Source organism: Stegostoma tigrinum, chromosome 29, assembly GCF_030684315.1.
Source record: "Stegostoma tigrinum isolate sSteTig4 chromosome 29, sSteTig4.hap1, whole genome shotgun sequence".
NCBI classification, from domain to species: domain Eukaryota; kingdom Metazoa; phylum Chordata; class Chondrichthyes; order Orectolobiformes; family Stegostomatidae; genus Stegostoma; species Stegostoma tigrinum.
Window position 1 is genome coordinate 41,790,876 of NC_081382.1, and position 19,548 is coordinate 41,810,423.

General features: G+C 41.0%; 1 protein-coding gene across 3 annotated transcripts; it reads left to right on the forward strand.

Moving 5' to 3' along the window:
- Nucleotides 1-452: 452 nt before the first annotated feature.
- On the forward strand, nucleotides 453-17,420 carry ptgesl (prostaglandin E synthase 2-like). 3 transcript variants are annotated; one of them, XM_048558828.2, is made up of 7 exons: nucleotides 453-502; nucleotides 5,045-5,242; nucleotides 7,654-7,709; nucleotides 11,963-12,115; nucleotides 13,222-13,422; nucleotides 14,820-14,937; nucleotides 15,582-17,420. In XM_048558828.2, exons 1-7 carry the CDS (start codon nucleotides 482-484, stop codon nucleotides 15,723-15,725), a joined length of 891 nt encoding a protein of 296 aa, XP_048414785.1. In that variant the 5' UTR covers nucleotides 453-481; the 3' UTR covers nucleotides 15,726-17,420. The 3 variants fall into 3 exon arrangements, with proteins under 3 accessions (XP_048414785.1, XP_048414783.1, XP_048414784.1); XM_048558826.2 differs by having other exon boundaries at nucleotides 461-736; XM_048558827.2 differs by having other exon boundaries at nucleotides 461-736; nucleotides 5,048-5,242.
- The last annotated feature ends 2,128 nt before the right edge of the window (nucleotides 17,421-19,548 follow it).

The window sequence follows — 19,548 nt, forward strand, 5'->3', positions numbered from 1 at the left end:
GGTTGTTTGGAAAACACATTTAGATCTGAGGTAGTGGGAACTGCAGATGCTGGAGAATCTGAGATAACAAGGTGTGAAGCTGGATGAACACAGCAGGCCAAGCAGCATCTTAGGAGCTGGAAAGCTGAACCCAATGAATCTTTTCAGAAAAAAAGATTTCTGAAGAAGGGCCCTGACCCAAAATGTCAGCCTTCCTGCTCCTGAGATGCTGCTTGGCCTGTTGTGTTCATCCAGCTCTACACATTTAGACCTGAAAAGGGATTTAATAGTGAGCCAATAATTTATGTCGTATAACCAAAATTAAGTGAATCATTAATTTATTATTTGCTTCGAATAATAATGTAGAAGATGAACAACTACGTCCTTAGGTGAAAATCGGAAGGCTGTATATGAAAGGTGGAGTGTGTGGGTCGGTCTATAGTAATTCAGCGGAGTACACCTTTAAGAAGATCTGGAGGAAATCTGGTTGTGTAAGGTCGACATGGCAGCTTCCTATATCAGAGTGAGGAGAGTTTGTGCTCGGCTTGTGGCTTGCAATGGACAAGCCCTCGCACTACAGCCTGGCAGCAGGTTCTACGGGCAAGGCAGAGGTTTGCAGAAGTTACCAGGAGGTCTGAAAGTTGGTAAAACTGCCCTGAGTGTTGCATTTGTGCTGGGTGGGACCTTGGGATTGTACCACACGGTCAGGCACTGCCTGAAGCAAGAGCTGCACCGTGCTCAGCAGCAATACCCGAAGGTAAATGCGAGTTTATAGCACAAAAAGAGTACTTCAGGGGCTGCTAGTAACTTACAGCCAGATAGAAAAGTCTGTACTGCTCACCAGTTAGACTGAATCCTTACATTATTTGGGGAGGGGTTTGGAGGGAAAATGAGCGTCGATTTTTTTTGTTGTATAGCATTAATTAAACACAATGGGTTCTCTTGTAGCATGCTTTGTAACCAGTTGGATTTTATTAATTTGCTTTAAATGCAGTTTTGGCCAGAAGTGCAACACGTCCCTGCCTAAATGCGAGTCAAAACCGAAAGAACTGGGGAAGCTGTAAATCAGAAACTAAAACGGAAGTTGTTGGAGAAGCTCAGCAGCTCTGGCAGCATCTGTGCAGAGAAATCAGAGGTGACTGACTCTGGTCCGGTTCTGAGGAAAGGTCACTGGACCCCGAAACATGAACTCCGATTTCTCTCCAGACCCTGCTGAGCTTTTCCATCAACTTCTTTGTATTAAATGCTAGGGAACCGTTTATGTTGACAAATGAAGTTGGAAGAAAATTCACATTTTTAAAATGTTACATATATGCTGTTGTTGGCGCTATGATATAATTTTCAGTTTCATGTATAATAGTGGATTTCAAACTTGTTCACATTGGAAGCCCCCTCGAAGATGTTAATGTTCTTCCTCTTGGTGCCTGTAAACTGCCATAAGCTGACTTTAATTTGGCTATGTATTATGAAATCTCACAAACAAATACTGAAACGATGAAGCTTTGTTGCATGTGCCAACCAAAATAAGACCCGTCAAGTAAGCAAATTAAGCCTGATAACTCAACATAGCCAATACCCAAATCATGGTGGAATTTAACTACCATTCCAACCAACAGTGTCTTTCTCTGCAATTGGCCAGAGTTCAGTCCTTGTGCAGTTTAGGTTGATTTAATTTGACTTGATTTATTATTGTCACTTGTATAGAGATGCATGAAAAGTACACTTTTGTGTGCCATCAAGATAAATCATACCTTCCAGAAGTACAACAGAAAGTAGAATATAGTGCTACAGGTGCAGAGAAAGATTAACTCTAAATGTATGAGAGGTCAGTTCATAAGTCTGGTAACAGCGGGAAGTAGCTGTTCTTGAATCTGTTGGGACGTGTTTCAAACTTTTGTGTCTTCTGCCTGATGGAAGAGGTGATAACTGGGGTGGGAGCAGTCTTTGATGATGCTGGCTGATTTCCCAAGGCAGCGGGAAGTGTAGATGGAGTCAGTGGAAGGAAGGCTGATTCTCATGATGGACTGAGCTGTGTTCACAACTCTCTGCAGTTTCTTATGGTCTTGGCTAGGGTTGTTGTCATACCAAGTATCCAGACCAGGATGCTTCCTGTGGTGCACCTATTAAAAATTAGTAAGTCATTGTGGACATGCTGAATTTCCCTAGCCTTCTGAGGAAATAGAGGCTTTGGTGTGCTTTCCTAACTGTAGAGTCAATGTGGATGGACCAGAACAGATTGGTGATATTTACTCCCAGGTTCCCTAAAATTTTGCTACCAAAGAATCCCAAAGTTGAATTCTTGTAGGATCTCCTGTCGTCTTAAGCTCATGGTGACATTATTTATTACACTGTTGAAGTCACCAAGTCTGTAGCCGACTTTCTTATCAGGAGTAGCTTCTGTGTTCTTTGTCATATTCACTGTCTGTTTGAAATGCATTCTGTCCTGCTGTTAACTTCTTAAATTCTTCTGTAGGGAATGTTAATTGCTCATTTGTGACAAGACAGCAAGTTATCAGATTTTAAAATAGCTTGTTTATGTAGCTTCATCATTTTCTTTTCCCAGGGCTGGCTAATTGGCTTAGTTTATTTAAAATTCCTTGCCCTGTTCCCAACAGTTTATTCCAGAAAGAGTTATTGCTGATTCTTTCAATCTGTGAAGTTATTAAAGGTTTGAAATTTACAGTGCCATGTGCTGTTTTGATTCCAAAAGCCAAGGTATTACCTTAAGTTTTATTGTTTGTATTTAGATGGTAATGTAAATAATGTGTTAACAAGACATTATGTTTGCCTGCAATGCAGTCCTTCAAATTCAAGGTTATCCACTGTGTGTGCTAAGTGCTGAACAAACCCAAGTCTTTTTATATTGTGGTGTGAATTTTGAACACTGCAGTGTGGTGTAGCCCAGCGAATGTACCATAGGATCCCTACAGTGTGGAAACAGGCCCTTTGGTCCAACAAGTCCACACCGAACCTCAGAGCTTCCCTCCCAGACCCATTCCCCCTATAACCCAGCTAATCTACACCTCCCTGAACACTGGGGCAATTTAGCATGGACTGTGGGAAGAAACTGGAGCACCTGGAGGAAACGCACGCAGACACGGGGAGAACGTACAAACTCCTCACAAACAGTTGCCCAAGGCTGGAATCGAACCCGGGTCCCTGGTGCTGTGAGTTAGCAGTGCTAACCACTGAGCCACCATGCCATTAATGTAGCAATAGGAGATATCCTTTCAGTCCAGTCTACCATTCAATTAGATCATTGCTGATCTGGATCTTAACTCCATCGACTCACCAAGAAACTACAATGTTTTTATCTATTGCTGAACAAAAGATTATGAATCATTCTAAAATTAATAAATCATCAAGGCGGATAAGAAAAAAATACAACATCTTTTCCAAGAGAGAAGACTAATAAGTATGCGGAAGCCATAGGATGTATCCTAGTGATCAATGACTTCAGGAGGAAGGGAGGAGGACAGGCCCCTATCTACATCAATGGAGCTGAGGGGGAGAGAGTTGAGAGCGTCAGCTTCCTAGGAGTGACAATCCACCAACAATCTGTCCCGGCCCACACACAGAGATGCAGTGTTCAAGAAGGCATAACAATGCTTCTTCTTCCTCAGGTGACTTAGGAAATTTGGCATGTCCATAAAGACCCTCAACAACTTTTAGAGATGCACCATAGAAAACATTCTAGCTGGGTGTATAATGGCCTGGTACTGCAACTGCTCTGCCCAGGATTGTAAGAAACTACAGAAAGTTGTGTACGCAGCCCAAACCATCACAAAATCCAACTTCTTGTCCATGGATTCCATCTACCCTTCTCGTTGCTGTGGAAAGGCTGCCAACATCATCAAAGCCCCCTCCAACCCCAGTAATACTCCCTTCCATCAGGCAGAAGATACAGAAGCTCAGACACACACACGCTAACACACACAGACACATGTGACTACAATAAATCCAATCAGGATATTAAAATGATACAATGATAGTGGACTGGTTGTAAACTTCCAGGAATCCTTAGATTCTGGAAATTTCAAGGGGACTAGAAAACCCCATCAATGTCGCGGCTTTCTTTTAAAAAGGGGAAGAGACAGAAAACCGTAATAATACGCCAATTAGCTTAACATCTGTATTGGATACATACTAAAGGCTTATTATAAAGCCTTTTAGGATATAAGAGCAGAGCATTTAGAAACATGTAATATGATCAGCGTCTACATGACTTCATGAAGAGGAAATCATACCTGACAAGTTTAGTAGATTTTTTTTTGAAGATGTAATAAGCAGGACAGGAAGCACCAGATGGATAATATTTGAATTTTCAGAGGGATTTTATAAAGCCCGACACATTAGACTACTTAATAAGATAGGAACCTATGGTGCTGGAGGTAGGAAATTTCCATAGATAGAGAATTGGCCATCTCCTGATGACAGCTGAGTCCAGGGCCTAAGGACACAGAGTAGGCCATTTAGTACTTAAATAAGGAGAATTGTCTTCACCCAGAGAGTGGTGAGCTTATGGAATTTGTTGCTACAGAAAGCAGTCAAGGCCAAAACATTGAATGTTTTCAAGAAGGAGTTGGATGTAGCAATAGGGGGCTATAGGGATCAAAGGATATGGTCGGGGGAGGAGTGGAAACAGGCTATTGAGTTGAATGATCGGCCATGATCATGATCATGGTGAATGATGGAGCAGGCTCAAAGGGCCAAATGGCCTATTTCTGTGCCCTTTTCTATGTTTCACCCTGGTCAGATACACTCCTAAACAAACACCGTGCTGCTTGGGCCAGTCGTTAAAAAAGCAAAAGTGGGAGGGTTCACTCAACTGGAACTCTAAAAGAAAGTTATACCTGTATTTATGCAGTGCCATTCATAACATGAAGTGTCATCACAGCTGTATAATGAGATACCTGGTCATCTCCCATGATCAGCATTGGGGTGGTAACTGGATCCTCAGTGTTAGTGATATTGTTTAAAGATGGTTGGTTGGGTTAGGGTTGATGATGAGGTTCAGCTCTCCTGCTGTGACTGAAACCCTTTCTCTTGGTGTGTTTGTTTGCAGCAGGAGCCCAGTTCTGGCCTCTCACTCACTCTATACCAGTATAAGACTTGTCCATTCTGCAGCAAAGTTCGAGCGTTCCTTGATTTCCACTCGCTGCCCTATGAGATTGTAGAAGTCAACCCGGTCTTGCGCAAGGAGATCAAATTTTCCAACTACCGAAAGGTTCCGATTTTAATCGGGGATGATGGAGAGAAAGTGGTGAGTTTGCACAAAAATAAATTTAGAGCATTGTTATGGACCAGATCAAACCCCCTGAAAATTTATTAAGAAGATAGTTGAGACCCTGACTTTTTCCTGTTCTAAAGGTAAGTGTGAGATGTTGTGTTCTGAATGTACTTTGGTCAAACTACCAGGTTGGAAACAAAACACATTGTATTCGTGCACTATAATTAAAATGCAGACAAAAATAAAAAGAAACAATTAGTTTAACTGAAACTCTTTCGAGATACTAAACAAAATAATATATATGTTATAAACCATACTAATTAGGTGTTCCAATATAGTAACATCCATAAACACGCCCTTAGCAAAGACAAATTCAATAAAATTGCCACATGTAAAATTCTTGCAACAGGGAGAGAACCCCAGTTTTTAGCTGTAACAGAGGGAGGAATAAGAGCTTCCATATTCAACTTCGAGACCCCAGCAACTGAAGGCTAAAAAAAAACCTTGCTTCTGTGGGAACTTGACCACCACCCACCCAGGCTGCTTCTATTGTTCCAACTTGCTTAAAAAAGAAACCAAGGCCTCACATGCTGTTTATTTTATTGGCTTTGGAGAAGACTACTTGACATGTCTGTCTCAATCTTTCTTTATTTGAAAAAACAGGCAAAATACACCTCTGAAAGCCACAGTATTGTCACAGCATGAGTTAATATTCAATGATGTGTTTTCATTTTTTTGGATGCAATGGTCTGCCATCAGTTGTTGGGAGGTGGGGGTCGTTTCCAATGAGTGCTATTCATTGTCATTGGGACAAGAGGAACATGTAAGCCAGAACTTGATGGGGATGGCAGGTAATTTAATTTGCCTTTAAAACAATATTGTAGCTTTGGTCTTAGTGATGATCTGAACTCGGTTTGCGAACTGGTCACAGTTTTCACAGAGTAGCCCTCTTTCTTCTGAGTTAGAAGATTGAGAATCCAAGTTCCACCTTGTAGATTTGAGTTGAACAATCTAAAGTGATTCTGCTGTTACAGTTCTGTGAGACCTGTGTCATCTGAGTTGGTATCTTTTAGATGAGCTATTTAATGAAAGGCACTGTCTGCCCTCTTAGGTGCAGCCATTGAAAGATCTCAAGATACTATTTGAAGAAGACCGAGGAGAGGTTTTTCTAGAGCCCTGCTTCAATATTTATCCTTTAATCAACATGCCTGAAAGAAGATAGCCAATCATTAGCTCATTTTTATGATCGAATCTTGCTGTGTTTCCTACATTACAATAGTGATAATGCTTCAAAAATACCTCATCGCTTACAAAGTGTTTTGGCGACATCCTGAGCTGCAAAAATACAAATCTGTCTGTGCTAATATTCACAGCTTTTGAGTTATGTATCTCATCCTTAAGCTGTTACACCACCATATCTGATGGCTATGTTAATAATATCCATGCACACCTGCTCAACTGAACTTCATTTCATAGAAATATAAGGATCTGAGGAAACCATTCAGCCATCATGTCTGTTCATTCAGCTATCATTTTATATCCAACTGGTCACATTCCCCTGCTTCTTCCCCATACACTGCATATTGTTCTTTTTTAAGTGACATATGCAGTTCCCTTTTGAAAGTTACTCTTGAATTTGCTTCTGCCAGCCATTCAGACAAGAGCATTCCAGATCATGACAGCACGTTGTGTAAATAAAAAGTTGTCCTCTCCCTGATCCTTTTTGCCACTATAATATTTTGTTTTTTTAATTTCTTTGGTAGTGACATAAGTTGGGAAGTGTTTCCAATTTTCATATTAGTGACACCAACTGGGAAGTTAAAGTTTTGCAAAAAAAGTTAGATGGCGACTTCAGGCTATGGAAATCCATTTGATCCCTTTCAGGATGAAGACTAAAACCATATAATTTTGAATGACACTTGAGTGCAGTGAAGATGGAGTGCTATATTGCACCAGGTGCTGACTTCCCACTTAGAATTTTAAATCATCAGCTACTGCCATGGTTCAAGTGTCATTTAAGATCATGTGAAACTCTTAGTGTAGCATATTTTTCCGAGTCATTCCCAACCGTCAGTATGGAACCTTGCTTTGTACAAAAAGCTGCCACTCCCACAATCTTAAGTGAAGTAAATACACTGAAATTTAAGAACATTCTTGGATATTTGCTAGATACACTTTTGTATTATCAATGTGTTTCTCTCGCTGCCTTCTCCACCCCCTCCTTCTGTCTCTCTATTCTTCCTGTCTCTTCTCTTCCCCCTCCATCGTCACTTCCACTTCACCTTGATTTCCCCACGTCTCTTTGTTGAATTTCTGGTCAATTTCAGCATTTTTTTTTGGGAAGTAAATGAAATGAGTTACTGAAGTAAAGATGTAGGATTTGATGATAAATTTAAATGAAAGATAAATAGTTTTTAACTGATTTAATTTTCTTTTATTTTCAGCAAATCAATGATTCCTCAGTTATCATCAGTGCTGTAAAGACATATTTACTTTCAAGGTAATTTGGACGTGACTACTGCTAATCACTTAGATATTTTATTTCTTAAAGATTTTGCCCTGTGAAATTTAGATTTTTTTAGAATCAGACCTTTTATAGTTTTGCCTTTTACATTTGTCAAAAGAATTCCCCAGTTTTCCCCACTGCCAATTAATTTTATTTCTAAATTTGCAGTCTTTTGCTTGATCTCCTTTTATTGTCCAATTATGCAGCTGATATTTTTACTTGTTATTTATTCCACCCTGCCGAATCCCATTCCCCCACCACCAGTGTTGAAGCCCAAAAATCACTGTTGACTTTTCCAGGAACATTAATTTTAACTTCCTGCTGTGTTCCAGCTGTTGAGGGTTGCTGGTGCAACATTTAAACCTATTACACCAACACACACACTTTCACATGCTTGAACACTCGATGGCTTACAAACACAAACATGAATGCGCACGCACTCCTTTTGACACCCTCCTTTAGTAACTGAGAGACCTGCATCCAATCTGTTTTCCTCTCTCACTCACACACGGCTCTTCTGTTTTTGCTGCAATCTCCTTCACGTGCTTAAAACATGTTACAACCTATTCTATCCCTCACACTCGCAATATTATAAATACTGCTTCTCCTTTTTTGGTCCATTTCCTAAGATTTTTCTCCACTGGTTCTGAAAACCCCTGAAGATTCTGAGGACTTCCTTTCTCTTTGCAAAAGTAGGAATTATATCAAGTCGGTCTGTGGTGCTGAAGTGTATTATTTTGTGACCCATGCAGATCTATCGATTCCAAGGCTGGCATAGTAACCTAGGTTTGGCCTGTAGCACCATGTAATAACTCTTGGAAATTGTATGATTTATTTTTCTCCCTTCTTGCCTTTCTTGAGCTGATTGGCACCCTACTCATGTGTGGTGTCCAGAAAGACTGTTTTCATGTACTCTAATCTCTACCCTCCCCAACCCCATCCTGTCATTAGCATAAACTCCACCCTTCCCCACCTATCTTCAGTTCTGACATGGACTCAAAGTTAACTCTGTTTTCTCTCTATGGATGCTGCCAGATCTGCTGTGTTTCTCCAGCATGCTTTGATTTTGTTTCATATTTCCAGAATCTGGAGTTCTTTTGCATTTATTTTGTTTATTAGTTATACTGGGGTACAGAAATCGGTTGATTTGTAAATTAAAATTATATTCAAAAGCTTTAAAAACTTGTTAGGATACAAGAGTGTGTTTGTGCCAAAAGTAATCAGCTCAATTTCTACAACATTTCTGTAGACCCTATATACAAGTGCAATTAGCATAAATGATTAACTTTAATTAGTGATAATAATTTATGCTAATGTATTTGTTTATAGACCTTCAGAAAGAAAGATCGCATAACTTAAACCAAATCCTTTCAGCACAGATATGCTACTGGCAAATTTTCTTAAAGCTTTTGAATATAATTTTTAATTTTCCAAGAAATGATTTGAAGACAGAGTCATAGAGATGTACAGCATAGAAACAGACTCTTCAGTCCAAACAGATATCCTAAATCAATTTAGTCCCATTTGCCAGCATTTGGCCCATATCCCTGTATACCCTTTGTATTCATCCAGATGCCTTTATAAGTGTTGTAATCATTACTTCCTCTGGCAGCTCATTCTGTTCATACAATACCTTCTGGAACCCAGTATAACAAGCAAATGAAAATAAACACGGTACTAAAGATGATAGAAATTTGAAACAAAAACAGAGTGCTAGGCAATGGCCTTTAAACAAGGTCCACAGAGCCTGGTATCATATCACTAAGTCACCCTTTATTTACATGCTGAGAGTCTTTGACACTGATCCAGTTTCCTCAGAGCCAGGTCTGAGTGACCAGAACCTCTGACACTCCTGTTTATATCTGTCAGCCAGGATATACCGATATGTGCTGTTAATCTGGTCCGACCACGGAATTTGTCGTTTGCGATCCACCTGGCTGACCTTGTTGCAATCAATACAGCCTAGTGGTGTTGTCTCTAGACTCTTTATCCAGAATCTCAGCCAATGTGCTGGGTTCGAATGGCAAATGGTGGAATTTGAATTCAGCTTAAAACAAAAACTGGAATTAGGACTCTACTGCTAACCATGAAACCATTGTCGCTTGTCATAAAAACCCTTCTGGTTCACTACTGCCCTTCGGGGAAGGAAATTGCCATCCTCACCTGGTCTGGCTTACATATGAATCCAGACCCACAGCAATCTGGTTGACTCTTAGTTGCTGTCTGATGTGGTCTAGCAAACCACTCAGTTCAAGGGCAGCTAGGGACAAGCAATAAAAGCTGCCAGCCAGTAATGCCCACGTCATATGAGTGAATAAAATAAACACTCCTTATTGGTGATTAATTCATTTAAAGTGAAGGTATGGCTAGTTTTGAGAGTGTGAATTAGCTTTGAACAAATTGCTTTCTAATGTAAAAGATTGTGTATATCTAAGTTGTGCTGGATGCAATTTGTACTTAAAATTCCATAGTCTTGCACTGGCTTCGTCAATTTCATACGTACAGCACCAAACAAAAACTAACTCAACAGAGCTGAAGCCCTGGGTCCTTGTGCCTACGTCAATGTGTGAGCCCACTGTTGGGAGAAGGCATGGAGTGATCTGAAGTCCCTAGGGAATTGCCTCACCACTTCTCTGGAAGAAGTTGGCCTACTCCAATTCACCTCTTCCTTTTACACCCCCTCCCCCCTCGCTTTCGTGGTACACACTGCTCATGGACTGGGTGGATGTGCGATTACTGTGCGATGTGTGCATCAGCAATGTGAAAACTTTGATATCGCTCTTTGAAAGCGTTGTCATTTTAAATACTAGAACTGTTTGCATGTTTGTGAGCAGCAATTTACAAAACCAGAAGTTGGAAGTATTGCAAACTGTGAGAAAGATAGTATGAAACTTCAAGAAGGAGACAGGCTGGTGTAGAGAGCTCAGAGAAGTGCCAATTGATATGTTTTGGTAGGAAGAATGAGGAGAGGCATTAGAATATAAAGGGGCTATTTCTGAATGGACTGCAGGAACAGAGAGACCTGGGGGATTTGTGTACAAATCATTGAAGGTGGTAATTCTGCGGAAGGGTCACTGGACCCAACATGGAACTCTGATTTCTCTCCACAGATGCTGCCAAACCTGCCGAGCTTTTCCAGCAATTTCTGTTTGGGCTTCTGATTTCTAGCATCCGCAGATTTTGGTTTTGGCAGGGCAGTTGGAGAAAAAAGTGGCTAAAAAGGCAAACCAGATACTGAGCTTTATAAATTGAGACAGAATTTTAAGAAATAAAGCAGGGAATAGTGAATTTTTCATAAACACTGGTTTGGCTCTGGAGTATTGTATCCAATTCTGGAAGTACTTTCTCCAGTTTCTGCTATGTATGGGATCACTTGTGCCAGAAGGTATAGGGGTTGGGGATCACATACAGACCCAGAGCAGTAACTTACAACCATGTGTCAGTGTCATCCTTGAATCTGTGGCAAGCTGATGGCAACAGCTGCAGGAAGAACATTAATGCCTTGGAGAGATGCAGAAAAAGAAATAGAAAAGAAACTTTTCCAGGGCTGAGGGACTTCAGTTAAAAGGATAACTTGGAAAAGCTAAAAGGGTTGCTTTCCTTGGAGGAGAGAAGGTGGAGAGGAAATCTGATAGAAATGTTCGAAATCGTGAGGACTCTAGACAGCAGACAGAGAAACTTTCTTATAGCGGAGTTATCAAAAGCCAAAAGACCCCAACTTAATGTGGTAGGTAAAAGATATGGGGTTGACGTGAATTTTACACAGCATGTGGTTGAGATCTGGAGCTCACCACCAGTGTGTGTGGTGGATGCAGTGGATGATCGTGGCTTAATTATAGAGTCAGAGAGCCACACAGCAGAGAAATATACTCTTTGGTCCAACTTCTCCATGCTGACCAGTTTTCCCAAACTAAACTAGTCCCATTTGACTGCCTTTGGCCCACATCCCTCTAAACCCCTGCTGTTAGTGCACCTGTCCAAATATCTTCTGAATGTTGTCACTGGACCTACATCCACCACTATCCCAGGCAAATGTGATGATAGGAAGGCTTTCAAAAGGGAATTGAATAAGCACCTGATGAAAGCTTAAGCTCATGGAAAGAACTTAGGGCAGTGGGACTGATTTGCTTTTGTAGAGAGCTGTCTCACAGACATGTGTCTTTTGTGCTGTAATTATTCCACAGTTTTATATAACGCAACGGTTCGTCTCCCTGTATGGTTTACTTGCTACTTCTTAAAAATTTCAGGCACAGAAACCTAACTCGGGTGATATCGTACTATCCAGAGATGAAATCCAAAAATGAGAAGGGGAAGGAGGTGGTTGAATATAACAACAAGTATTGGGTGATGCTGGAGGAACAGGATGAAAATCAATTCTATCCCACCAAGGAGGCCAGGAAGTATGTAAACCTGCAATGTACTTAATATGAGAGATAGTTGGAACTGCCGATGCTGGGGAATCCGAGATAACAAGGTGTGAGGCTGGATGAACACAGCAGGCCAAGCAGCATCAGAAGACCAGGAAAGCTGACCTTTCGGGCCTAAACCCTTCTTCAGAAATTTCTTCATTTCTGAAGAAGGGTCTAGGCCCGAAACGTCAGCCTTCCTGCTCTTCTGATGCTGCTTGGCCTGCTGTGTTCATCCAGCTCAACACCTTGTTATCTCATGTACTTAATATCAATTTTTTTAATCACAAATAAAATCAGATCATACAGCCTGTTCTAATTTGGCCGGACTTTTGAAATGTCTTCCCTCTTGTCCAATCCTGGTCAGTGATATAGATCTGCCAATATACCTTTGTTATCTCGCGTCTCAATAATCCAGATGCTATTGTAGCCAAACCTCCCTCTGAATATTTGTTCTTATTCAAAACGTTTGCTACCCATTTCCTAACTCGCATTAGATCATTTTGCCCTAGCGGGCCCCTACACTAACTGACCTACATTGGCACCTGGTTAAACAATACTTCGATTTTAAAAGTTCTTACCGTACTTTTTTAATGTCATTCTGTCCTTGCCCAAATCCCTGTGAGCCCCTCCAGCTCTACAGCCCTGCAAGGTATCTGTACTCCTCTGAGTTCTGGCCTCTAGCACAGTCTTGATTTTAATTGCTCCACCATTGATCACAGTGTCCTCAGCTGCTGAGACCTTGGGCTCTGGAATTCCCTCCCATCCCCATCTTAATGATGTTCCCTGTTTGACCAAACAGTTATTCATCTGTTCTGATGTTTCTCCATGTGGCTGTATGCAAAAAAAAACTCGCGTGAAGCAGTTAATGACATTTTTACTACAGATGGAGGTCCTGTTTAAATGCAAGTTCTTGTCATTTTAAGTTATTGTTACCAGAAGAGTAAATACACTGTAGGTTCATTGCCTAGATACAGTCGGTGTATTAGCCGTCTACGTCATGGCCCATTTCGTATTCAATTAGCCGACTTTTGATTACAAGTGTAAGATATTCTTTATCAATCTGATTTGCCCGGAGTTTTTTTTTCTTTAACATCCAGGGAGGAAATGAAATGGCGCAAATGGGTAGATGACTGGCTGGTTCATCTCATTTCACCCAATGTCTACCGCACGCCTGGAGAAGCCCTGGATTCTTTTGACTACATTGTGCGGGAGGGAAAATTCGGACCTTTTGAAGGATTTTTCGCCAAGTATTTTGGAGCAGCAGCCATGTTTTTTGTCAGCAAGAGGCTTAAATCTAGGTTCGTGTATTTAATTCTGCATGATTTTTCCGTAAGTCTAGGTACGGGGTGGGAGACACATAGGACGCTGCCCACGAGGACTGGTCAGAAGCGTATCGAAGGCATGGATATGGGCCAGAACAGATTTACTAGAATGGTAGTAGGCGTGAGGGATTTCGGTTACTGGGAGATAATGGAGAAGTTGAGATTGTTCTCCTTAGGACAGACATTTACATTCGTGGAAGCTTTTGGTAAAGTCACATGGTTTCTTGTAACATTTGGACAATAATCAGAACAGAGATTTTAAGATAATTGGCAGCGGGGAGATGACGATGTTCCTTACACAACACGTTGTTATGATCTGGATCGCACCGCCTTCCGAGGGTGGTGGGCGGGTGGATGTGGGGGTGGGGAGTAGATTCAGTAGTGACTTTTAAAAAGGGAATTGGACAAATACTTGAACTGGAGAAAAGTACAGCACTGTGGGGAAAGAGAAGGGAATACGGATTTAATTGGCTATCTCTTTTGGAAAACCAAGACTGGCACTGAATGGCCTGCAGTTGCACTGTGAGATTCCATGACTCCCCTGACCATGCTGGTACCTCTGAACTCTTGGGTTGTGAGGGCAGGCAGCTAAGATTTTGAAGTGGGTCCGTTTTATCCCCCTTGATTAATTTATGCAAGCAATTTAACCAAGAAGGAAGTAGAAGGAGAATAGAGCTGAAGCCACAATCCGATTGGCCATGATCTACCAAATGGTGGAGCAGACTCGAGGGGTTGAATTGCAAATCCTGTTTCTAACTTTGTATGTTCATAAATAATTTAAAAAGAACAGAAGTTCATTTGCAGTTGGTGTGTCATTCTGGTAGTTTGCAATGTCTTTGAAGGACTTTAACTCCACCTTTTTAGGAGAAGCTGGTGGCAAGCAGTTAAAGTTCAGTGAGCTGACTTTTCGCTTTGAAATCACTGACTAACTTGAAACTGGAGATGCTTGGCCCCTCTTTTATATAGGCAGACTTGGTCCCAGACGTGTGATCAACTTCGATTGCTTATTGAGCATTGGCCAACCTTTCTCCCTTTTCCAGCCCCAAAGTAAAGTTTGAGTCTCCCTTGCTATCTTCACCCTCACTCTGGAACCATTTTCTGGTCAGAAAACGCATCCCATTGACTCAGCCACTGGCCTCCATGTTACCTCATTTGGGCTTGAGAGAAATTTCACAGCAAACCAGATTATCTGAGCTTTAAATGAAAGGGAAGCGTAAGTGAATGGGAAATGCCATGCGGCTCCGGTCTTTCGTTCTTGCTGCTGGGAGCAGGCGTGCCATCTTCAGGGGCTGTCTGAACCCGTCACTTCTTTCGGACCTCCAGTGCTGTAGCTCAAGGGGATATGCTGAATGGTTGTCCTTGTTTCTTTTCAGACATCACCTTCACGATGACGTCCGGCAGGATCTGTACAAGGCAGTTGATCAGTGGGTGGCTGCCGTGGGCAAGCACAGGCCATTCATGGGTGGAGAGTTGCCCAACCTTGCTGACCTGGTAAGAGTTTGCAACGATTGTAGGTTCCTTTTGAGATTTATATTGTAACCAAAACTGAGGGGTTATTATGAGCAGGAAACATTGAACAGGCTGGGGTTTTTTTGGTCTAGAAGGACAAAGGCTGACATGATCAAATGGAGGTTTTTAACATGACAGAACGATAGATGTAGCGAAGACGTTTCTACTTGTGACAGAGAAAGCGGCTGTTTGGCGCAAATGGTCCATACCAGTATCTGTACTCCACCCGAGATTCTTCCGACTCCACTTCTAGCTAACAACATACCTTTCCATTCTTTCCCCACCTTCGTGCTTTTACGACTTTCCCTCAAATGTATCATTGTATCAGCTTTGTGATAGAGGGTTCCAAATTTCAATCACTCAATGGATAAAGAAGTTTCTCTTGAATTACCTTTTTGGATTTATCAATAACTATCCTTAAGAACCCTACACCTGCAATGGAAACATCTACCCTGTCAAACTCTCTCATAATCTTAAAGACTTGTAACGCGTTCACCCTGTAGTTTTATACAGAAAAGTGTCCCAGTCTGTTAAGGTTTCCTCATCACATAATGTCTCAATTCTGTAAGTCTGTAGTTTGTAATATCCTCTCTCTCTCTCTCTCTTTTGCTTTTTCACCTTCACAGGCGGTCTATGGTGTACTTCGAGTAATGGAAGGTTTGAAGGCATTTGATGACATGATGGAAAACACCAAGATCAAGGCATGGTATAAACGAATGGAGAAAAATATCCAGAACAGTCAAGCAGTAAATTGCTGCAGTAACCACTGAGAAAATCATGAAATTCCAGTTGCATTTTACTGCTGTTAACAGTTCCAGATGGGTGATAGGACCTGATTTTTAACAGAGTGCTGTGAGATGTGTGGACAGAAGAAACTATGCTTTAAGAACTGCAACCACCTAACACTCATCCTCAGTTAATCAATGATATGCTTCAACTGTAACAGAAACATTTAATACAATGTTACATTTAGAGTTTAAATATTGCTTGAACCTAGAACCAGGGGTCGGCCTGATACCAGAGCAGAAATTGGTGAGTGGAATCTTCTTCTGCTTTACTTCAAACTCCAGTTGCAGTGTCTTAGTGGATTTATAGGATTTCACATTGATGACAGGGCAAAACTACTTAGCACCAATGCTGCAAAGTGTAAATGAAACTGAAAAGGCAACTTAAATAAAGACTTGTAGAAATAATAAAAGCAGAAAACATTATCAATTAAGCAGTGCGGTGTCTGTGAGAATTGAGGTGAAAAGCATTGGTAAAAACTACATATGTCAAAGAAATACAAGACCCGCTGGTCAGGCACAGCAAATTCCACAGACATATCAGATATTATTAATGATTCAGGTTTTAAAAAAAAAAGCTAAATCTGAATTGATAAAAATGAGCAGCATTGGAACCGGAGCAAAACAAGAAGGAAACACGCTTAAATGTGAATAATAGAATATCCATTTTCCCCCTTCCCTTTTTGTTAGGATTTGATTTAAATGATCATCTCTCAATTCTGTTGAAGCGTTACTTCTAAAATAATAATTTATGAATAAGAGAGTTGTTTGTGTTCCTGGCCAGCATTTTTCCTCAGACAATAGAAACACTGAGGATATATTACTCTGGTCATCTTCACAATGCTGTAATGTGAGAACTTGTGAGTAAATTGACTGTAGCATTTCCAATGTTACAATGACTACATTCAATATATGCGTGCTCACCTACTTCTAACTTTTTTACAAATCCGCCATTGGCAGTCATAGCTGTCCCATTTCCTGTGTTACAAAAGTGACTACATTTCGAAAGTATTTTGGCTGTAAAGAGCTTTGGAATGTCCCCAGAGAGCTGCAAGGTGCAGTGTAAATCTTGCGCTCTTTTATAAAAGCCCACCTGGAGTCATCCTGATGTTATTTGCTGTAAAATTACTGAGGAAGATGTCATTACATTTGCGGCTGTTTGTAAATTCTGGCTGCGACAGAGAGAAACACACAGTTGTCGAGGTATGAAAAGTCAACAGGAAATGACTGACCACCAAGTACAATACACACAGTGCTAGATGGACGGTGGATTGATTTCTGTTTTGTCTGCATCACAGTCATTTGACAGGTTATACAGAAGTTGAAGATCTGATGTGTTTAATAGACTTAAGATGTCTTCCCCAATTTGTGTTTCTCTTTTACTTCCCTTTTTGTAAATTATTTTGGCATGTTTGCTGAAGATGTACCCGTTTCACTTCACAGTAGCAAGTGGAGATGAATTTATTGTTTTGAGGGAGCGCAAGTGCATCAGAATCCGACAGGATGTATTTGAGAACCCTTTTTTTTGGTCTTAAATGTTCCTTCCTCACAGGAGTTTGTGAAATGGAATTTCTTCAAATGAATCTTGGCAGGGTCTTAGAGGTTAGAGGGGTAGCCAGGCTACAGATCTGTATCTGGCTGATGTAAGTAGTATTTAATAAAAAGCATTAAGAATTTTAACTGTTCCTATTTTGTTAAATGTAACTGGAATATTGTTAGGTCGCAAAAGGCAATAATAATGAATTGTACGTTATGGAGTTTTCATAACAGGGTAAACATAGATTATAACTGCATTACAGACCTACAAACAGTCTTCATCCTATCCTGACCACCCTGACTTTAGGCAGGATAGATACATTGAAAATAGAGGTCTGAATAGGTCTTTCAGCCCATTGAGTCTGTTTTGCCATTCAACACAATCATGGATGATTCTGTATCTCAATGCCATAGCCCTGGCTTCTCCCCATATCTTTTATATTTCTTTCTTAAATATGTTCGGTGACATTGCCTCTACAGCCTTCTGTGGTGGAGAATTCCAAAAGGTTCATCATCCTCTGAATAAAGAAATTGCTCCTCGTAGTAGTCTGAGATGGCCTATCCCCTATCCTGAAATTGTGATCCCTTGTTCTGGACCCCCCCGACCAGTGGAAAGATCATCCCTGCAACCGGTCTGTCGGCCTGTCAGAAATTTGTTTCTGAGATTTCAACTGACTTTTTCAAACTCCAGTCAGTCCAGGCCCAGTTGACCCAATTTCTCATACGACAAACCTACCATGGCAGGAATCAGTCCGGTAGTGCGAAGGTGGCAGTCAACCAAGGCTCTGATGTGTGAATCATGGTGAAAAGTGTATGTGAATTGGAAACCATGTGATGCTTGTCTTTGGTGTCTATGTAAATTAAACAGTGTCAGCCATGCCTCAGTGAGTGGCACTTTTGCCACTCAATGAAGAGTGTGGGCTCAGGTTCCACGTAAAAATTCCAAAATCTAAGCTAACACTTCAGTTCAGTAAAATGGGACTGCTGCACTGTCAGAGATTCTGTCCTTTGGATGAGATGTTAAACTAAGCCCTCATCTGTGCTGTTTGAGGCTGCAAAGATCGTCATGCCACTCTTCAAAGAAAAGTAAAGGTGTTAATCCGAGTGTCCTAACCTTGGATCAACATCACTAAAAACAAAATAATTTATATCATTCTCATTGCGCCTGAGGGAGTTTGCTGGGTGCAGATTGGCTGTCATGTTTCTTAAATTGTAAAAATGGCTACAGTTCAATAATATTGGTTGTGAAGCACTTGGGCACAGCCTGAAGTCATGAAAGTCATTTGCAATATCAAGGTAAGTTTTTCATTTATTCATACCAAGACTATTTGGAGAAACTACCAGAAGACTGCCCAGACCCATGGAACCTTCTTCACTGCTGCTTATTCACACCAGTGTGATGTTGAAATTATAATGATATTAGTAGAAGTAGTACTCAACAGGTCCAATCGCTGAAACATCTAACAACCAAGCAAATATAATCGACTGTGCTAGACATATCATACTAGTCCTACTTTCAATCAATACAGACCTCTTATAAAGTCTTGAATCATATAAGACCATAAGACATAGGAGTGGAAGTAAGGCCATTCGGCCCATCAAGCCCACTCCACCATTTAAATCATGGCTGATGAGCATTTCAACTCCACTTCCCTGTACTTTGCCCGTAGCCCTGGATTCCTTGTGAGAGCAAGAATTTGTTGATCTCTGCCTTGAAGGCATCTAACGTCCCGGCCTCCACTGCACTCAGTGGCAATGAATTCCATAAGCCCACCACTCTCTGGCTGAAGAAATGTCTCCTCATTTCCATTTTAAATTTACCCCCCTCTAATTCTAAGACTGTGCCCACGGGTCCTAGTCTCCTCGCCTAACGGAAACAACTTCCCAGCGTCCGTCCTTTCTAAGCCATATATTATCTTGTAAGTTTCTATTAGATCTCCCCTCAACCTTCTAAACTCTAATGAATACAATCCCAGGATCCTTAGCCGTTCACCATACGTTAAACCTACCATTCCAGGGATCATCCATGTGAATCTCTGCTGGACATGCTCCAGGGCCAGTATGTCCTTCCTGAGGTGTGTATCTCATCATTGAGATACAAGGCAGACATTTAAAGTGTGAAAGGAATGTACAGACAGCTAATGAGACTGATTCATATGAGCAGGTTATGAAAAATGGACTGGAGAAAGTTAAGATTTTTAATGCTGAATGGAGATTGTGATCTAGAGATATAAACTTTGCAGGCTAAAAACCCTAAATCTGAATTGATACA

Excerpts from the sequence above, each read along its gene's own strand:
- ptgesl (XM_048558826.2), top strand. The coding sequence starts at position 482 with ATGGCAGCTTCCTATATCAGAGTGAGGAGAGTTTGTGCTCGGCTTGTG. Across the intron at positions 5,243-7,653 it reads GGGATGATGGAGAGAAAGTG|CAAATCAATGATTCCTCAGT; the intron begins GTGAGTTTGCAC and ends TTTTATTTTCAG. Across the intron at positions 13,423-14,819 it reads AGCAAGAGGCTTAAATCTAG|ACATCACCTTCACGATGACG; the intron begins GTTCGTGTATTT and ends GTTTCTTTTCAG.